The 17992-nt window shown below is 45.5% G+C and overlaps 2 protein-coding genes across 3 annotated transcripts in view; one reads left to right on the plus strand and one right to left on the minus strand.

Annotated features, from left to right (window-relative positions):
* The window catches only part of FDXACB1 (ferredoxin-fold anticodon binding domain containing 1), a 92693-nt gene extending 90570 nt beyond the window's left edge, over positions 1 to 2123 (minus strand). For both annotated transcript variants that reach the window (XM_069225009.1, XM_069225008.1), the window contains exon 1: positions 1876 to 2123. The gene's annotated coding sequence lies outside the window, so the exon portion shown is untranslated. The remainder of the gene's footprint in view (positions 1 to 1875) is intronic.
* Positions 2124 to 2196: 73 nt separating this feature from the next.
* Positions 2197 to 17992, plus strand: part of CFAP68 (cilia and flagella associated protein 68) — a 56593-nt gene continuing 40797 nt past the window's right edge. The window contains exon 1 of the mRNA XM_069225010.1: positions 2197 to 2336. Coding sequence (XP_069081111.1) covers positions 2212 to 2336 — 125 coding nt within the window. The 5' untranslated portion in view covers positions 2197 to 2211. The remainder of the gene's footprint in view (positions 2337 to 17992) is intronic.

The raw sequence follows: 17992 nt of genomic DNA on the forward strand, positions 1-17992 counted from the left end.
GAGAATTGTGCTGCCTCAGAGTTTATGGGCCAAAATAGTGGAGCTAGCACATCAAGGCCATCAAGGCGCTGCACAGACTAAAGCAAGATTGCGGGCCAAGGTGTGGTTCCCTGGCATGGACAGTGAAGTGGATGAATTGGTGGGAAAACGCCATTCCTGTGTAATCACCTCAGGGGAACCACCCTGCTGTCCCGTGATCACTGAGCCAGCTAGTCTGAAGCCATGGACAAAAGTGAGCATGGACTTTGGGAGTTTTCCGGATGGGCGGCTGTCTGTTGTCCTCATTGACTCTTACACCAAGTTTCCCGTTGTTGACGTCGTATCTTCCACGGCATTTGAGAATGTGAGGCCGGTGCTTCAGAAAAAACTTTTGCCATGTTTGGCCTTCCGGATGAAGTCAGAACAGACAATGGCCCGCCCTTCCAAGGACAGGAGTTTCGGTCTTACCTTGATAGTTTGGCTATACGTCATCGCAGGGTCATGCCCTATTGGCCACAGGCTAATGGGGATGTAGAAAGGTTTATGCGAACTCAAAACCGTGCCCTCAGAATAGGAGTTGATCAAAGAGAAGACAGTGAGAAATGTCTACAAGATTTTTTGGGTGCTTATCGCCAGGCCCTCATAGCACTACAGGGTGTGCCCCGGCTGCCCTGATGTTTAAAGTTCCGCTGCGGGGTTACATCCCGTCTGGTCCTCAGTGGACACCACCAGAGCTGGATGTTGAAGCCACTCAGCAGCGCAGAGAACGCACTAATCGGAAACCCACTGAACGGAGACAGTGTCGATACAGGGGTTTGCAGGAAGGAGATGTGGTTGTAGTGAAGAATCGCCGGCCAGGTGGGAAATTCCAAACTCCATTTGAGCCTGAACTGTGGCAGATTGTCAGTGTCCGGGGTACCATGATAACAGCTGCTCGAGGCCGGCAGAGGGTAACCAGGAATGTATCACACTTCAGGAAGGCAGGGGTTGCGATCCCATCCGAGGAGGAGGCAGAGAGTGATGACTTGTTGCTTGAGTCACCGCCGGAGGAGGTGCAGGCTGAGGGGGCTCAGGTAGCGACACCCCATGTACAACACTCTCCGGTTGAAAGCGTCGGTCGGGGACAGTCACTTCCCCGACGTGGACACTATCATCTGCGCCCCAACCCGGTGCCGAACAGTCAGCTTTGAGACTTTGTGTGTACCCTGGATCCCTGAGCAGTGACGTCAGATCATCGTTGCCTGTTTGACAGAGGGGTGTTGCCCCTGAGACTTTAGTTCTTTGCATCTGTTCTGTTATTAGTCCGTTCTGTTTCATTCTTGTGTTTCTAGTTTTCTTGCATTCTTTCTTTCCCTTCAGTGTGAAGTAAAACATGGGAGGGATGTAGAGAGCCACCTGGGGAACCGAGGTCTAGTAGTAAAGTTGGGGCTGCACTGATGCAGTTCCCCTTGAGACCCCAACCAGGATGCGTGTGTGTTACTTCGATCCGTTTAGATTGCACTGCTTGTGCAATCCTACACATTCGAGACATGTCAGCGCTGTATAAAATCGCAGGAAATAATACATTTGAAAAAAAAAAAGTAAAAACACACTGGACTCGCGCAGGGGCTTTTGAAGCCACTGGAAACCTTCGGCTCCAGTTTCCTGTTAAGATGTAGCTTTGCCGAACGGGCCGTGTAAGACACTCACTAGCTGAGGGCCAAGAAACGTGACCAGCAGTCAACTGGGGCTGGAGACAGTCAAGCGTGAACACCAGCCACCGCGGTGGCCCTGTAACCGGCTACTATTATCGCTCACCCTGACCAATAGTCGGTCATAAAACCTCCGCGCTGCTGGTCTATTACCATCTAGACTAGAACCGCGACCGGCAGCACTCTAAGTTCTTAAATAACTCACCTCATGCCAACCTTCGCCCATACACAAACCACTCTAAAACTGTTGGGAGGAAGGACACTTCGTATAGATGAACTTGCGTACTCCGCAGCCAATCGGCATTCCGGAAAACTGTAGTGCACTAAGGTTGGAAGATGTGTCGCAAATTCTCCATTCCTACACAACCGTTCCTCGCACTTTCAAACGACCCCAGTGCCCTGCAAACACGGGTTAGTCTAACAAACCAATTGGCTCATGATTTAAAAAAAAAAATACAAACGGGAAAACCTATTTCTTTTATAGGCAGAATGTGAAATGTATGCGCCAAGGAGTCTCTGAAAGGAAACACCCCACTCAAAGATGGCCGCCACAATATCATACTTTACGCTCCACGTTGCACTTGCGAGTTGCTCTGACATCATAGTGTACTTATTACCGTGGCAACGGACAGTACTTGCATCGTCAGAACCGAACTACAAGAGCAGGTAAATAGCTCTCATCCTCCCCTATTCACAGGCTTGAATTGTGTCACGACGCAGTGGTGAGGTTGAGTGTCTATGACTTTATTGCTACAGAGTGGTTGCAAAGCGTCATTACTTGATAAACACTTTTTTTACACTAAATTAGAATCCACAATGCTGTTTGACACATTCTTTCTTCTAATCTTTTGGTCAGGATCTAACTTTTATGAAGTTGTATGTTTTACTGGAACGAGTTCATATTTATTTTGATATGGTTCAAAATACGATTTTGAAGAATAATAAATACACGCGCGTTTAGCTCAGCCCCAAGTGTTTTGTTTTCCTGTGGTATTTTATAGTTCTCTTTATCCGGTCATGCCAAAATTCCCGAATTAGATCGGAGACCTATGATTTGTGTAGCTACAAATTGTTACCGGTATGACTACTTGTCTTATTGATCCTTTTTGTCTCACTGCCTCCCCTTTCATGTTTCAATAGGAGATTGGGCACTTTATTTAGGTTTATTTAGGACATTTATTTTAGACTCGGTTTCAATGAAGTTCATATTATGTATCTATTGTAGCCCTGATGAAGTCATCGGCGTACTGCCCTTACGATGAAACACATGTTGGCTACGCCATCTAGGGGAATTTAAGAAAACTGCCTGTAAGAACTGTATAAAGCCTAGCAGATCAACATGGATATGTGTCTGGATCTACCCTGAAGACACCAAATAAATAAGTGAATCTATGGACAGTTGGACCACCTTTTTTTTTATACGTTTTTGACAAATTACCTGTTCGGAGGTTGTTACTTTAAGCTGTTAGGTAATAGCTCGGGGGATTAGAAACAACTAAAGTGCACGTGGTCACTATTTAATATATGGTAGCATTGGCTTATCCCCAAAGGGCATATTGCATTTACTTGTAAATCTCTAGTAGATTAGGACTACATGTGTCCTGGGTCTGTACATTTTTAAGCACTCATTTACTGGGGACTGTCATCATTGTGTTTGGAAGATGTCCCAAGTTTTTCTGGTACAGTTTCCAGAGGGCGTGGTACCAGGTGCTGATTGAATACTTTCTTCGACCTTGTACTTGGTCATGTTGATTTGTCCAGCTAGTGTGACTGGGTGTGGAGTGTGCTGGAGTGTTGGGCTGCACTTTGTGTGAGTGTATGAAGCAGTGTGTTGTCCTTGTTGGGTTGTATATGTTGTTTGCGAAGATGGAAAAAGTGTGAGAGTTTGTTGTGCTGTGTAGTTTGGTGATGTAAGGTGGATGTCTGGGGATATTGCGATGTTGTGTATGAATGGAGTTGTGAAGACAGGTTTTATGTTGGAGTCTGGTCAAGAGAATTTTAAGTAGGTGATATATGCTAAACGTTCTGTATTTACTTGTTCCTCAAATGTGTAGACTTAGGAATGATGGGGAAACCCTTTGCTGTTGACAACATGTCCTGTGTGCATAAATGTTGTATGGTGTCCTTGTGGATAGGCAAACAAGTGGTGGTAGGGCCTCATGTCAGGGATCGCAAATCATGCACATCTTGGACCATTATTCAGTGGTAGTCACAACCTAGTTGTTGTCTTTGTTTCTTTGTTTGGTATGCGGCGTGGGTGCCACATTTCTTGACCCATCAGAGTTTATGTTATGCTATTAGCTGCCTTTGTGTTCTGTGTGGGTATTGGAGAGTTTAACAGGTTGTTTGAAATGTGTTCCTGTACTTTATTTGTAATGGAATGGCTTGTATTTGTTTGTAAGAAAAGGAAAAGTGCAGTATCTTTAGTGTTCTCATTTCCTGTATATATGAGCTGATGTTTGGACTGTTGAGTGTGAGTGATGTAAAATAATGTTGGTGTGTTGTTTGGAGTTAAAGCCGTGAGATACAGAGTTAATGAGAAGATGAAGCCCTGAAAGGACCTTATTGCCGTTGCTGTAACCCAACAGCCTAACATTAAATAACTTTCAACCTGCTAACTTACAGGACACCTAAGATATAGCTTTGCTAAGGAAATTGGGGTAAATACATATATCCAATTAGCTTGCTTTTGACTAGAAGTGTTTAATGAAGGAGAAATCTAAAGCATAATCATACCTACTCGCATGTAATTAGGAGAGTGGACGTATAGTACACAGGAAAGATCCATGAATTCTGGTGTGGAAATCCGCATGCTTCATGCAAAGCTGCGTGACATGACCCAAGTACCTAAATCAGATTGAAACAAGACCACAAAGTCTTACCAAAACTTTATAACTCAGAGATGTATTATCCACATATCTCACTCCCAAACCATTGGTTCGTAAAAGCCTGGTATTTTTTGACTAAATGAAAAGTATACATTCATGCATTATCACAATGGCATCAAACGTGACCTATTTATTAAACACATAATAAATAAATCGTACCTAAACTACCGATTAGATGTGACGCTTTAAGTCATGGTCGGGACCGTATATCCCAAATTGTATAGACAGTGCAGTCTAAGATTGAAGAAAAACCAGAAAATTATTAAGAGCTATATTAAAAAATACCTACGTACTCCTAAAGTATCCCTGAAAGGTAATCCCACCAAATATATCTGTTTGATAAATGTAAGTGCCGTAAATCTACAAATATACCATAAAGTTTGTACAAGAAGAGTACTCCTTCTTCAAAGTAGTTAGGCGGCGTGTTAAACCTGGGTCATATTGAAAACTGTATTTATGCTCAACATAACAGTCACCGGTTCAGATGTACACCAACGTCCTGAATAAAAACAGAAAACGGACTGTCGTACGTGAGTTAACGTACGAGACGCGGGGAACAGAATGTAGTCCTTCCTCTATGTTAGGTCGCCTCCTGACGTCATGGCCAATCCGGTATCGGGGATGGTTGTGACGTCGGGGGCGGCGAGGGGAGGACGGAAAAGCAGAGCGCGGGGGACTCGGGCTGGCGGTGGTGCTCTCGGCGGCTCCTCGTGGGCCATATTGTTTACTGCACAAATAAAGAGAGATTAATACAATACAACCGCTTCGCCTCCCTCATTGCTGCCACTACAAATGGCGACGAGGGTCACAGCTTCTACTATGGCCCACGAGTGTAGTCCAGCGTGCCTGGTGTTCCCTGCTGCTGATGGTGCGCGCCGATATCTCCTCGCCGATGACCACGTGCACTGCCTCTGGTGAGCTGATGCGGGGGAGCTCTATGTGAGTGATCTTTGACGACCCCTGCCACGTGAGGACCAGGCAGTAGGCCCGTGCGCCGTGTTTCCTGTCAGCTCGTGTACACCTCATTGAAAAGTGGCCGGTGTACTGGTGGTCTCCGGCTATCCTGCGTGCTGGGGTATCCTTCTGTGCTGTCTAGGAGCCTCCAGAGTTGCTGCTGCACCTGTTTCACGTGGTCTCTCCGGGTGTGGTGCCCGCTCTCCGGTCATGTCGCAGACCGTTAATATCTGCGTGCCTCCTCTCTTCCTGGACTCTCCTGGTAAGCCGTGCATGAAATGGAAGGGATGGCTGCGCGCATTTGAGAACTATATCGTCTCCATTGATGGTAAGGGGTATAGCCCCGAGCGGAAAAAGTCGCTGTTATTCGGACTGTTGGGGAAGGCTGGCCAGGAGGTTTTCAATAGCTTGCCGGTTTATATGAATCCCCCGGGGGCCACAGCTCCTCTGAATGAATACCAGGAGGCCGTCAAGCGGCTTGAGCTGCAGTATGCTGAGGAGTGTAACATCATGGTGGGGCGCCATAAATTCGCATTGCGGAAACAGGAGGAAGGAGAGACTATCGAAGAGTATATTGCGTGTCTACGAGTTTTGGCCCAAGACTGTGAATTTGCAGAGATGACTGATACTTACATCAGAGACCAGGTGGTGTTCTACTGCCATTCTAAGAAAGTGCAGGAACGTTTGCTTTCTTGCAGGAACCCTTCACTGAAGGAAGTGGTGGCCATTGCAAAGGCAGTGGAACGCTCCATGGTGTCCTCTAAGGAACTGGCGAGCACTAGTCAGGCTTCAAATGTGTTCTATGTGCAGGACAGACATACAAAATGCGCCCAAGACTCCAGACAGGGCGGCGAGCGATAGAGGGAGAGGCAGGAGGCCGCTCGCTTGTTTTAGATGTGGGTCAAGGGACCACTTGGCGGACAACAGGACCTGCCCTGCCTTGTACAAAAGCTGCTCTAAATGCAGGAAGGTGGGCCACTTTGCGGCAGTGTGTAAAGCCAAGAAATCTAGTATGAGCATAAAAGTGAGCTCGGTGAGCGATAGTGACATGGATGCGGATGCGGACATCGTGCTGTCCATTGATGATGAGGACGGAAGAGTGAAGGGGTCTATTGGCTCCGTCATGATTGGTGCGGTAGAATTGCCATTTACGGCTGATTCTGGTTCCCCCCTTACCCTGATCTCTGATAGGACATTTGATTTGAAATGGCAGGATGTGCGACTGCATGAGACGGATGTGAATCCAAAGGCCTTCGGGGAACACGACATAATGATGAGGGGGTACTTCTGGGACTCCCTCACCTTTCGAGGGCGCACGGTGAGAACGAAGATATATGTGGCTGAAAAAGGGAGGAGCCTTGTGGGGTGGAAGGACCTGGCGAAGCTGGGTGTGATGCTAGTCCCTGGGGCTGAAGATCCCATAGTTCTGAGGGATGATTGGGTCAACTACGTGCAGCCTGAGGATTTGCATGAAGGATTAGCTGAGGTTCTCGACAAATTTGATTCAGTTTTTGAAAACAAGGTAGGATGTGTAAGAGGATTTGTGCATGCCATACGGTTGAAAGAGGGTGCCATGCCGATTAAGCACAAGGTCAGAACGATTCCCCTTTCGGTCAGGGGGGAGCTGAAGGCTGTTCTGGATAGGCTGAAAATGGAAGGAGTAATAGAGGAAGCAGGTGCATCAGAGTGGGTGTCCGCAATCGTGGTGTCCAAAAAGAAGAGGACAGGGGACATTCGGCTGTGTGTAGGCCTGCGATCCTTGAACAGAAATATCCTGGTGAACTGCCACCCACTGCCCAACATTCAGGAGATATTATTTTCCACATCTGGATCGAGGTTCTTCACCCTGATAGACCTGAAGTCCGCATACCACCAGGTATGTCTCACGGAGGATTCCAAGGAATTGACCACCTTTATTACCCCGTTCGGAGCATACAGGTACGTCCGTCTTCCGTTCGGCCTTGCATCGGCCTCGGGCGTCTTCCAAAAGCTGATGGACCTTCTCTTCTGCGATATGAAGGGAGTTGAAGCCTTCCAGGACGACATTCTGATCCACACGGAAGATGAGGAGGGGCACCTGGAGCTGCTAGGCAGAGTGCTGGAGGTGCTGGATAAAAGGGGGATGACGGTCTCCAAGGACAAATGCAAGTTCATGGAAGGGAAGATCGAATACTTAGGGCATGTGCTTACCCCAAATGGCATTGCGCCTAAAGATGACTTAGTGAGGGCCATACGAGATGCCTCCTGTCCAGGAGACAAAGACGCCTTGCGATCGTTCCTGGGACTCAGTGAATACTATTCCAAATTCATGCAAGGATACGCGACCACCGTGGAGCCTCTAAGGAAACTGCTGCGGAAGAACGAAAAATACACGTGGGCACAGGAACAAAGCGCTGCCTTTGAATCCGTCAAGCAGGCCATCGTGGCGGCTCCAGTGTTGCAGCCGTACAACAAGGATCTCTGGAACGTGATCACAGTTGACGCTAGTGCCAAGGGTATCGGCGCAGTGTTTTGCCAATTCCAAGGGAAGAAGGAGAACACAGTCGCATTCATATCCCGGTCATTGAGCGATGCAGAGAAGCACTACAGCACCATCGAGCGGGAGACGCTCGCGTGCGTCTGGGCCGTGGAGAAACTGAGGAACTATCTGTGGGGCAGGGAGTTCGAACTGGTCACTGACCACAAACCCTTGATATACATGATGGACGGTGAAGGACGCGGCAATGGCAAAGCCAGCTCGAGGCTCCTACGTTTACTATCCAAGTTGCAAGAATATCACTTCATCATCAGACACATCAAGGGTGGCCTCAATTGCAGGGCGGATTGCCTATCGCGCATGCCGGTCACGGGTGAGGAGGACGGTTCCCTAGATGACACGGAATGCGTGGTGGCAATGGTTGACGCAACAGCCATTTGCGAGGGATCCATATCTGAGGAGGAATGGTTGACGGCTCAGGAGAAGGACACGACTATTCGAAGGGTGATGGACCACATGACGGCTCATTGGCCCCCGGTCCGGAACTTGCACGGAGCACTCAGGAGTTTCCAACAGGTTAGCTCCGAACTCACCATCGAGGGCGGCTTTGTGAAGAGACACGAGCTGTTTGTGCCTCCGGAAGGTTTGAGAGACAAGCTAATCAGGATTGCCCATAAGGGCCATCCGGGCAGTACCGCTACCAAAAATCTCCTCAAGCAGTACTACTGGTGGCCAGGGATGTGCAGCGACGTCAGCAGCTTCATAGACCGGTGCGGACCGTGTTTAAGGGCCGACAAGCACTGGAAGACGGCGAAAGGGGAGCTGCAGCTGGTGGACATTCCTGCTGGCCCATGGAACAAGATTGCCATTGATTTCGCGGGCCCATTTACCCTGCTGCCAGACGATTGTAGACATCTCATCGTTCTCACGGATTACTTCTCCAAATGGATCCACTACAAGTTCGTCAGGGAGGTTACCACTGACCGAGTGATCAAGGCGCTGACGAAAATTTTCGCGATTGAGGGGCAGCCGAAGATCATGGTGTCTGACAATGGCACCCAGCTGGTGTCCAGGCAAATGACGGATTTTCTGTCCAGGTTAGGGATAAAGCAGGAGAAGACCCCGCTGTACTGCCCGAAGAGCAATGGGCAGGTTGAGCGGATGAATAGGTTCCTCAAAGAGGGCGTGCAACAGGCAGTCGCCTCCAACATGGATGTGAAAGCGTTTCTGGCGGACAAGGTGCACACTTTTCATAACACGCCCAATGAAGTTACGGGACACACTCCGTTCTACTTGATGAGAGGGAGAAGATGTATGAGTGAGCTTACCCCCAAATTTAATAAGTGGTATGACATGAGGGAGGAAATTGAGGTGGTACCTGATGAGAGTTTGAGAGTCAAAGAAAGAATCCTGGCTAAACAGGAAAGCAACAAGCGGTATGCTGACATCGTGAACAGAGCCAAAGCTAAAGATATAGTGCAGGGGGATTGGGTATTGGTGAAGAAACCTAACAAGGTGATGAAAGGAGAATCTGTATTTCAAACCCCTGTACGTGTGCAAGGAGTGACAAGAGGAGCAGTCTGTTTGGAAGGAGGGGGGTGGCGAAGCAAGGACGACATCGTCAGGCTCAAGGCTGGTCAAGAGGAAATCATCATGAGAGGTAGTCGTGTGTGTGAGGCCGAGAGCACGGACGATATGTATGAGTGGCAAAGTCACGAGGCCAGGGATGTAGTCACTGGTGATGATGAGTGTGGGAATACGCCCTCTATGCGAGGGCGGATCGGACATGGAAGTGCAGATCGGTGTGAGAAAGCATGGCGCGGCTTGGTGGATGCCGAAGGACGGAATGGTAGCAGCCCCGAAACTGCGAAGAGCGACAGTCACAATGTAATGAGTTCAGGCCAAGATGGTACAGGCGCTGGCAGGGTGGGTTCACCCCAGTATATTACTCCGAGCAGGCCAATGAGGCATGTCCGAGCTCCCAAGAGGTTCGAAGATTTTGTTATGTGATGAAGCTCCATAGGTTTCTTGTTCTGTTAAAAAGGGGAGATGTCGTACGTGAGTTAACGTACGAGACGCGGGGAACAGAATGTAGTCCTTCCTCTATGTTAGGTCGCCTCCTGACGTCATGGCCAATCCGGTATCGGGGATGGTTGTGACGTCGGGGGGCGGCGAGAGGAGGACGGAAAAGCGGAGCGCGGGGGACTCGGGCTGGCGGTGGTGCTCTCGGCGGCTCCTCGTGGGCCATATTGTTTACTGCACAAATAAAGAGAGATTAATACAATACAACCACTTCGCCTCCCTCATTGCTGCCACTACACGGACTAAAACATAAATCAGGTATACCAGAGCCTTAACTACGAATATTTGAATATTTGTCAACCTCCCTGTAGGGTTGTAGGCCCTAAATAATACACAGGACTACCAATGCGGTTGATATACCGCTTTATTATTTCGTAACTATTCCGTGTCTGCCTTTCCCGCCTCAGACGCCCACGTATATAACCTTTGCCCTACGTCACCAGGGCCCCATCCACTAGGACGGGACCCGAAGGGGGAGATGACGTTACACCCCGCGGGATAGAGAGGAATGTGTCGGCCCGCACCTGCGTCAACACTACACTTCCCACTACTAGCTCATAGTTCCTACAAGAACTCTCATTTGTATAAAATCATCTATGGTCAATAACCATGCCATAAACCACAATACCATATATTTTTACAAAACTACACTAAATCATGGCTAAGTCTCATTAAATTATTATAGATCTTAGGACAATAAAAAAAAATCTAGCTATTGCGTCAAGAATTTTCAATTCTATTAAGGACACGGAGGCGAGGATTATGCTTTCTCTCTCTTTACTGCAAAAACTCAGCAGCCAATGAACTTTTACAAAACAAAAGAACTACATTTCCCATGAAACCCAGTAGTTTAGGTCTACCAATCATAGGGAACCTGTCCATATATATGACTCTCTCAGCATACTCCTACCTCTTTCTTTGCTGCTGCAGCCAGAGATAAGTCCATTTTTTCTTGATTATACTGTCTTTATTACAATTGTATAGCGGTTATGTAAATTACTCAGCGTGGAGCGGGAGCGGGCTCTACACTCGTCACGGTGCCTGTTTTGTGGGCACCCCTTGTTTAGAGCGTTTTATTGCCCCTTTTCGTCTTCCGAAGGGCCCGGTATTCGGCCGGTGGGCGTGGCCGCATTCCAGCTTGGGAGTCCTTCCAACTTCTAGACCACGTCGCGCATTCCAGCTTGGGAGTCCTTCCAACTTCTAGACCACGTCGCGCGTTAGAGGACAGGTCCTCTTTTTATTTTTAGCATTGCGCATGCGTCCACCTCCTCTTTCTCTTTTCTCTGGAGAACAAGGTGTTCACAGCGCGAGCGGTGCTCAGAGAGAAAGCTATTTTTAGCTCGTCTCTCCTCCACTTTGCTATTTGAGCCCTAGAACACCCGTCGGGGCGATTTTACAATTAAAGCCTTTGCTGAGGGGATTGTGCAGGGGCTCCCTCCACATTTGAATTTGGACTGGGTAACAAAAAGAATGAATATATCGATTTAGATATTCCATGCTGGGAAGTATTATTCCCCCGTGATCTCCTCCATAAATCCTCTGTTCCTATGGCGTACTACACTGGAGAGGATGATTTTTATCAGGAACACCCTGACACTATGGATGACCATATGGAGGAAAGACTAGTGGAAGCTCTGGGCTACCATGTCCAGTATTCCGTGAATCAGGCTCCTATTAATGCATTAAAACCTTTTGCTCAGCCCTTGAGATGTTTTGGGCAGCGTGAATTGAGGGGTCGCCCCTTACTTGATGCTGGTTCGCAGCCCAACCCACTGCCTGATCTGGGTATAACCCAGGGAGCCTTAAAAAGACCTTTGTCCTCTGCTGATGTTTTAGCAAATATGGCCGCATCGGTGATGCAGGATCATGGCTATGATGTTTACTCATCGTTGGACATGTCTGACGTAAGCAGAGAAGCCTTTTCCGTGCGATGAACTGGATAACCAGGACTTAAAATACATCCGTATGGATATACCCCTGTGATATCTAATACCTGGGTAGTGTGTCAAAAATGGCTGCAAATCCTTATCTTTAGTCAATAGATGCCGGTATTTACGTAAATTATTGTAAACTCTACCAGACATCGAACTGTAATTCATGATTAGTCTGACCTTATCACCATTACCTTTCGTTCTCTGTGTATTCTCTCTTAAAGTGCAAGTACCATCGCTCTTGAGAGCTTTATTCTTCACATTCGTAACCACTTTTTTTTAATCACAGCCCCTATTCAGATACCTTTGTTCAATATCAAGGATAGTTGCTCTGAATGTATCCTCCTCACCGTAGTTCCACCTGGCTCTTAACAGGTCCCCATATGGAACAGAGTTATCTGGGACCTTGGATGTGCACTTGACGCATGTAGCACTGCTATACAGGAAGTCATCTTCCTATACATACTGCTATGTATCTTGCCATCTTTAAAATGCAGCTTCAAATCTAGGAAAACTATCCGGTCCTTACTGTATTCATATACAAATGAAATATTAAAAGTGTTGGTATTAGGATGATACATAAAGCTCTCCAGATCGGTGGTAGCTATTCCAGATCATAATACAGCCATCTATGTATCTGCCCCAATATTGGATATCCTGTACCCATTCTGCGCTTTTAGGCCCCAGACTTGCTTCTCCTCGAACCATCCCATAAAGAGGTTTGGGGGATAAGCCAATGTTACCATGTATTAAGGAATGAGCATATGCACTTTAGCACTGGTTAGCAGTGGTAAAGTGCACAGTGTACTAAGGCCAGCAAAAACGAGCTCAGCAAAAATGTAGGAGGGAGGAAAGAAGTTTGAGGGAAGAGCACCCTAAGGCTGATAGGTCTAACAATATGGTATAAGCCAGTACACAAGAATCATAAACCACATTGTTCCTCAACCTTAGGAACCTCATAGTTACTGGGAAACAAGAAATATTTCTTAACAGAAGCACATTGAATAATACAAACTGTATGAATAGAACATAATCCAGCTGAATAAGTAACTGAATGTCATATTTTAACATCATATTAGGACAAATGCCAGGGAGGCAATGTTGTGAATTTAGGATAATACATCATTGGATTGCATTGTACTGTAGCATTTATATAGCACTTACTATCCTTATGTGGGCCGCTGAAGCTCTTGCTTGCATGAGTAGCACAATACAGCATGTAAGGTATGTTGTTGGAAGGATGTTGTTTTTGTTTTGATCCTATGTTGGAAGTGTTTCTGTTTCCATGGTGTGCTTGATCATCACCAAGGTGCGGTTATCTTGGTATGGGATGCAGCGAGTAGTAGTGTGTTGGATGATGGAGTGTAAGACACAGACACCCAGGGTTATGGTTATCAGCATGCTGATAGATTTGAACAGCTCTGCCTGTCCCTTTATGGTATTTCATATGGTATAATGTGTTTATCTGATTACTGTGATGCTGGCACGCCTAAGGCTTGCACCTTCATGCACTGGTGGGGAAAGCACAAGGAGCATGGCACTTTGGGATACCCCTATAATCCAAGTTCACAAGCACCCATCGCACGGTTATGCCCAATTGTACTGGCGCTGTGCAGCGAGTCACACTAGCATATGCTGGAGATATGTGGCCTGACTAAAAGGAATCCCTGTGCACAAATATAAGCAGTGCTGAAGGCGTACACCATCCAAATACAGAGAGCAAGCCTGAACATCATGTCTAGTTCTGAGAAAGAATCACCAGCACATCTTCCAGTTCTCATCTGGAGAATCGTGTCCAGTTCTGGAGGGCACACCTGCAGCATAAAGCCCAGTCCAGTGAAATGCATCTCCAGAATAACAAAGAGAGATTAGAGACCGTCAACTAAAAACAAAAAAGCATGAGACCATGACAAGAGGCATTCATATGCCAAAGTAAATAAACAAGGCAGGAAGGTACAATTCCTTTGAGCAAAAGCATAATAAAATAAAATATGACACTATAAAACTCGGTGAAGTTCAGAAGTAACACCATTAAAGGTTTGCATAGTTATTACACGAATATGATTCATATTGATTGAAACAAAGAATAAAGATATGTTAATAGGATCTGGAAAAGCTGATAGAGGACCAAAACAGAAAAAGGAAGAAAGCCGTAAACCATGTATGGTATATTTATCAAGCGAAAACAGGAAACAGGAAGATTTTATGGGGCAGAAGAGGAGGCCCCATCAGCGTACTCTTCTTGCCTACACCCATCTCACTTCCCCTCTCATTAAGCACTACCTTTTACCTTAGTCCACCCAACCAAAGCTGTATTGTGCAATAAAAAGCTAACATTCTGCATGAAGTTGTGCCTTGATTGTGGCTTGGGCAGTAAATGTGCCTATGATTAGGATTACTCGATCACCCATTGTCTCAGTCCCAGGATTTTATTTAACAAATCAGTGTTTTCTATGATTTGAAGTCTCCAGTTGGCCTTATGGCATCCAAAACCAAACAGAGGAGTCAGCGGGGCAGTTCTAAAAGGAAGCAGTGAACCCTCCTTATGATGTAATATGCAATATATATTTTTGTATTTTACTCTGTCCCCAGTATGCCCTTGGTTCCTACAGTATCCCTAAGCTTATACTCATGTTATAGGACTGTGAAGTTAATTATTAGTTACAAGTAGTTCGAATTCTCACCCACAGCTTGTGGCCTGCCTCAGCAGGGGGCCCGCTCCTGTGAGGTAATCAGCATCCACATCATGTGTGAGAGATGTAAGGTTCTTTGAATGGGTGAACAATATCAGAATAAAAGAGTGTGCATAGTACAACAGTGAGCCGTATCTCCTTATTTATCTGTCACTAACAGTCTTGTTGATGTAGGTGTGTAGTTGTAATCACTAAACTACACCTCACCACAATACACCTGCAAAAGACTCTAAAACGTCAGAGGATGTGCGGATGAGTAATCTAATATTTATTCTGCATCATCCCACCCACAAGCTAACAACAAAGGACGATTGACGTCATGTATATAGTTGCAAGAGTGCAGACATGTTCCTGCTCCTACTTATGTAAAAAATGACACGAACACCCAATAAGGGCTTATCAAGAGTCAAATGATTACCGTACCTAAACTCGTAAAGTCATGAAAGTATGTTGTTATATAAAAGGATATATGTAACTTCCAGAAATCTGGTGGTGCTGATTGGATCGTAATGCTAAACCTCAGTCAGTATATGATTGCGTTCCCACAGATAGGGTGAGATCTTAAAGTGTTTATCCAAAACATTCGACCGTAAGGTACAGTAAAATAATATTTTGATTCCACATCATGTAAAAGTACATGCCAAAAACATTTTCTACACGTGAGATGGAGACTTGGCCACGTGCAAAAAATACAGAACCACCTGGCAGAATGCTCGATAATTCATCGAGTACAGAAAAAGCTCCAGTCTAAAATATCCTATCAAAATAGACGGCCTTCCTCCAATGTAAAACTTCCAAATTCAAAATTATACCTTATTCGTATTATAGATGGAAAAACAAATGTCAAGCCTCAATTGCGTACAAAGCAAAGGAAGGGACTCTAGAAATATACAGTTTTAGTAGAGTTAACATGTCTCTTGAGAAGGGCTTTAAAGAATTGCAACAATCCCAACATAAGAGAGCAATCTTTAGCAGTCTGTCTTATAATATGAGAAGACCATGACAAATTATTTGAAAATATTACTTATAAATATGGGTATTGCACAACAGCTAAATCTCAAAAAGCCATGACCCATTTCTGTCTTCCACTAGATTTTGGGCGTTTGCGTAAGTCACTAAGTTGTCGAGTTGTCTCTACAATGCTATTGAATTAAGGTTGTTTCAAAGTCATGTGTGTACCTAAGTAAAGGCAGAACTGTAAATCCAAGTTTGAAAGAAAAAAATGAAACTTGTTTTAATATTGGGAAATCTGCTGTATGAAGTCAAAATGTGAAATAGTTCAGCATTTGTTGTAGCTGCGTCACTTAAAAGAGGCAATAGTATGTCTGAGAGAAGACTTTAATGATTTGAAGCCCAATGTAAAAGTGAAGGCTTTGCCATGTGTTTCATATGTTTTGTATCACAATGTACATAGCCTTCTTCAGGATGGAAATACTTAGAACTCGGTAGGGAAGAAGTACTTCCCTAGTGTTAGGGGTACAGCTGTAGTTTGGGGAATACATGCAAATGCAGGGTATGGGCCTCATCACAATTTTGACAGAGGGAACTACTTCATCACAAATGAGACGGATATCCTGTCCACCGTAGTACAAGTTCCATTATATCCTATGGAACTTGTAATATGGTGGAAGGGATATTCGTCACGTTTGTGATGGAGTAGTCCCCTCTGCCAAACTCGTAATGAGGCCCTAATTGTATGGTTATCCGGGAATAAGAAATGTGGCTGAGGAGGTAAGTATAACACAATGGTAAATTCTGTGATGTTGTGGAAGCAGACATAAGTGCAGCTAAAAAATAATAAAAAACGTTTGATGATTAAAGAAAAAACAAAAACTATTTGTACAGTTGCAAGCCTTTCCATATGACACTGTTCATTGGAAAACTGGACTTATTAAATGATATCGAGATAACTGAAGAATAAGTTAGTGGCACTCTTTGTGTCAGAAAAACTTCTATGCAGAGTTGACGGCCTCCTACCCCTTGGGTGGTTGGCACGGAAGAGGTGCCTGAGCTTTGCCTAATTATGTAGTGACACATTCATGGAGCACTGGAAATTTCGATATTAGGGTTTTCTGTTTGTAGTTCCATTGTGCAGGGTTGATTAAGAGCAGTGATGGTTGGTTGAACAATTGATGACATCTGCTTTTCTTACTTTCCATTGCTGGTCATATGGCCTTGAGGTACATCTCCACATTGGTGTGGATCCAGAATACTGAATATTGAATATTTTGCAACCTTAACATTTTAGCCAAGATAGCGAGGACAATAATATTGACAGATAAGTAAGCAAAGTTTTTCTATACCTAACTCCACATTTGTGAATGTTCAAGGTACATAGACGAGAATTTAAGAAAAGGAAATCTGTACTTCACTCTGTGCACTTACCTAAGTATATTTTTGTCTTCCAAGTTTTGGCTATGATAATAAGGTAGCATGATGTTCCATACACCACTTTATGTACTGCAGCTTCCACATTGAGGTAGAGTTGCTCCCCGGGCCGGCTGTAGGGCGGTGGGACCGGTGCAACTGCACCTGGAGCTGAATTTGGTGGGAGGGAGGGTTATGTTTAAAAATAAATTACTGTTTTAAAAGTACCATAACTTTCTTAAGCGTCCAGCGATTTTCAGGCAACAATAAAAATGTCAAAATAACTCTGATGATTAATGTTCCTGCTGGTGAGAGATGGGAGTTTTGTCTACTGGTTGTTTTTACCCATCATAAAGTAGCACTGAGCGTTAATGTGGCTGCTGGAAAGAACTTGTACCATGCAGATCACAAAACTGTGAGTGAGCTATCAGTAGCGCTACAAAAAAAAGAAATGAATTCCAGAGAGGGGCTTTGGTGAGATGAAGGGCACTTTTGGAGAGTGGTGCTGAGGGAATTTGTGGAGAAGGAGGTCATGGGGTGCAAAAAAAGGACTGTTGCACCGGGCCCCATCAGCGCTAAAGCCAGCTCTGCTTGCTCAAAGCGGAATTTATTTTGAAGCAGCATAGGCCTTCCACTTATCGAGGCTCATGCCACATTGGCAATATGTGTGGTCCTTCCTGTTAATGAAAAATCTCAATGTATAATCAGTGATGTATTCATTGATAGCTTCTTTGACAGTCATTTAATCATGTGTGTTCATAAGACTTAGGGCCACATGTACGATGCTTTTTGCACCTTGCAAACAGCAAATCTGGCTGTTTACGACGTGCAAAAAGCACTTCCCGATGCACAAACCTAGTTTTGCGACTCACAATTAGGAAGGGGTGTTCCCTTCCTAATTTTGACTAGCAGTGCGATGTAGGATTGTTTT

This window comes from Pleurodeles waltl, chromosome 3_1 (assembly GCF_031143425.1).
Source record: "Pleurodeles waltl isolate 20211129_DDA chromosome 3_1, aPleWal1.hap1.20221129, whole genome shotgun sequence".
Taxonomy (NCBI): Eukaryota; Metazoa; Chordata; class Amphibia; order Caudata; family Salamandridae; genus Pleurodeles; species Pleurodeles waltl.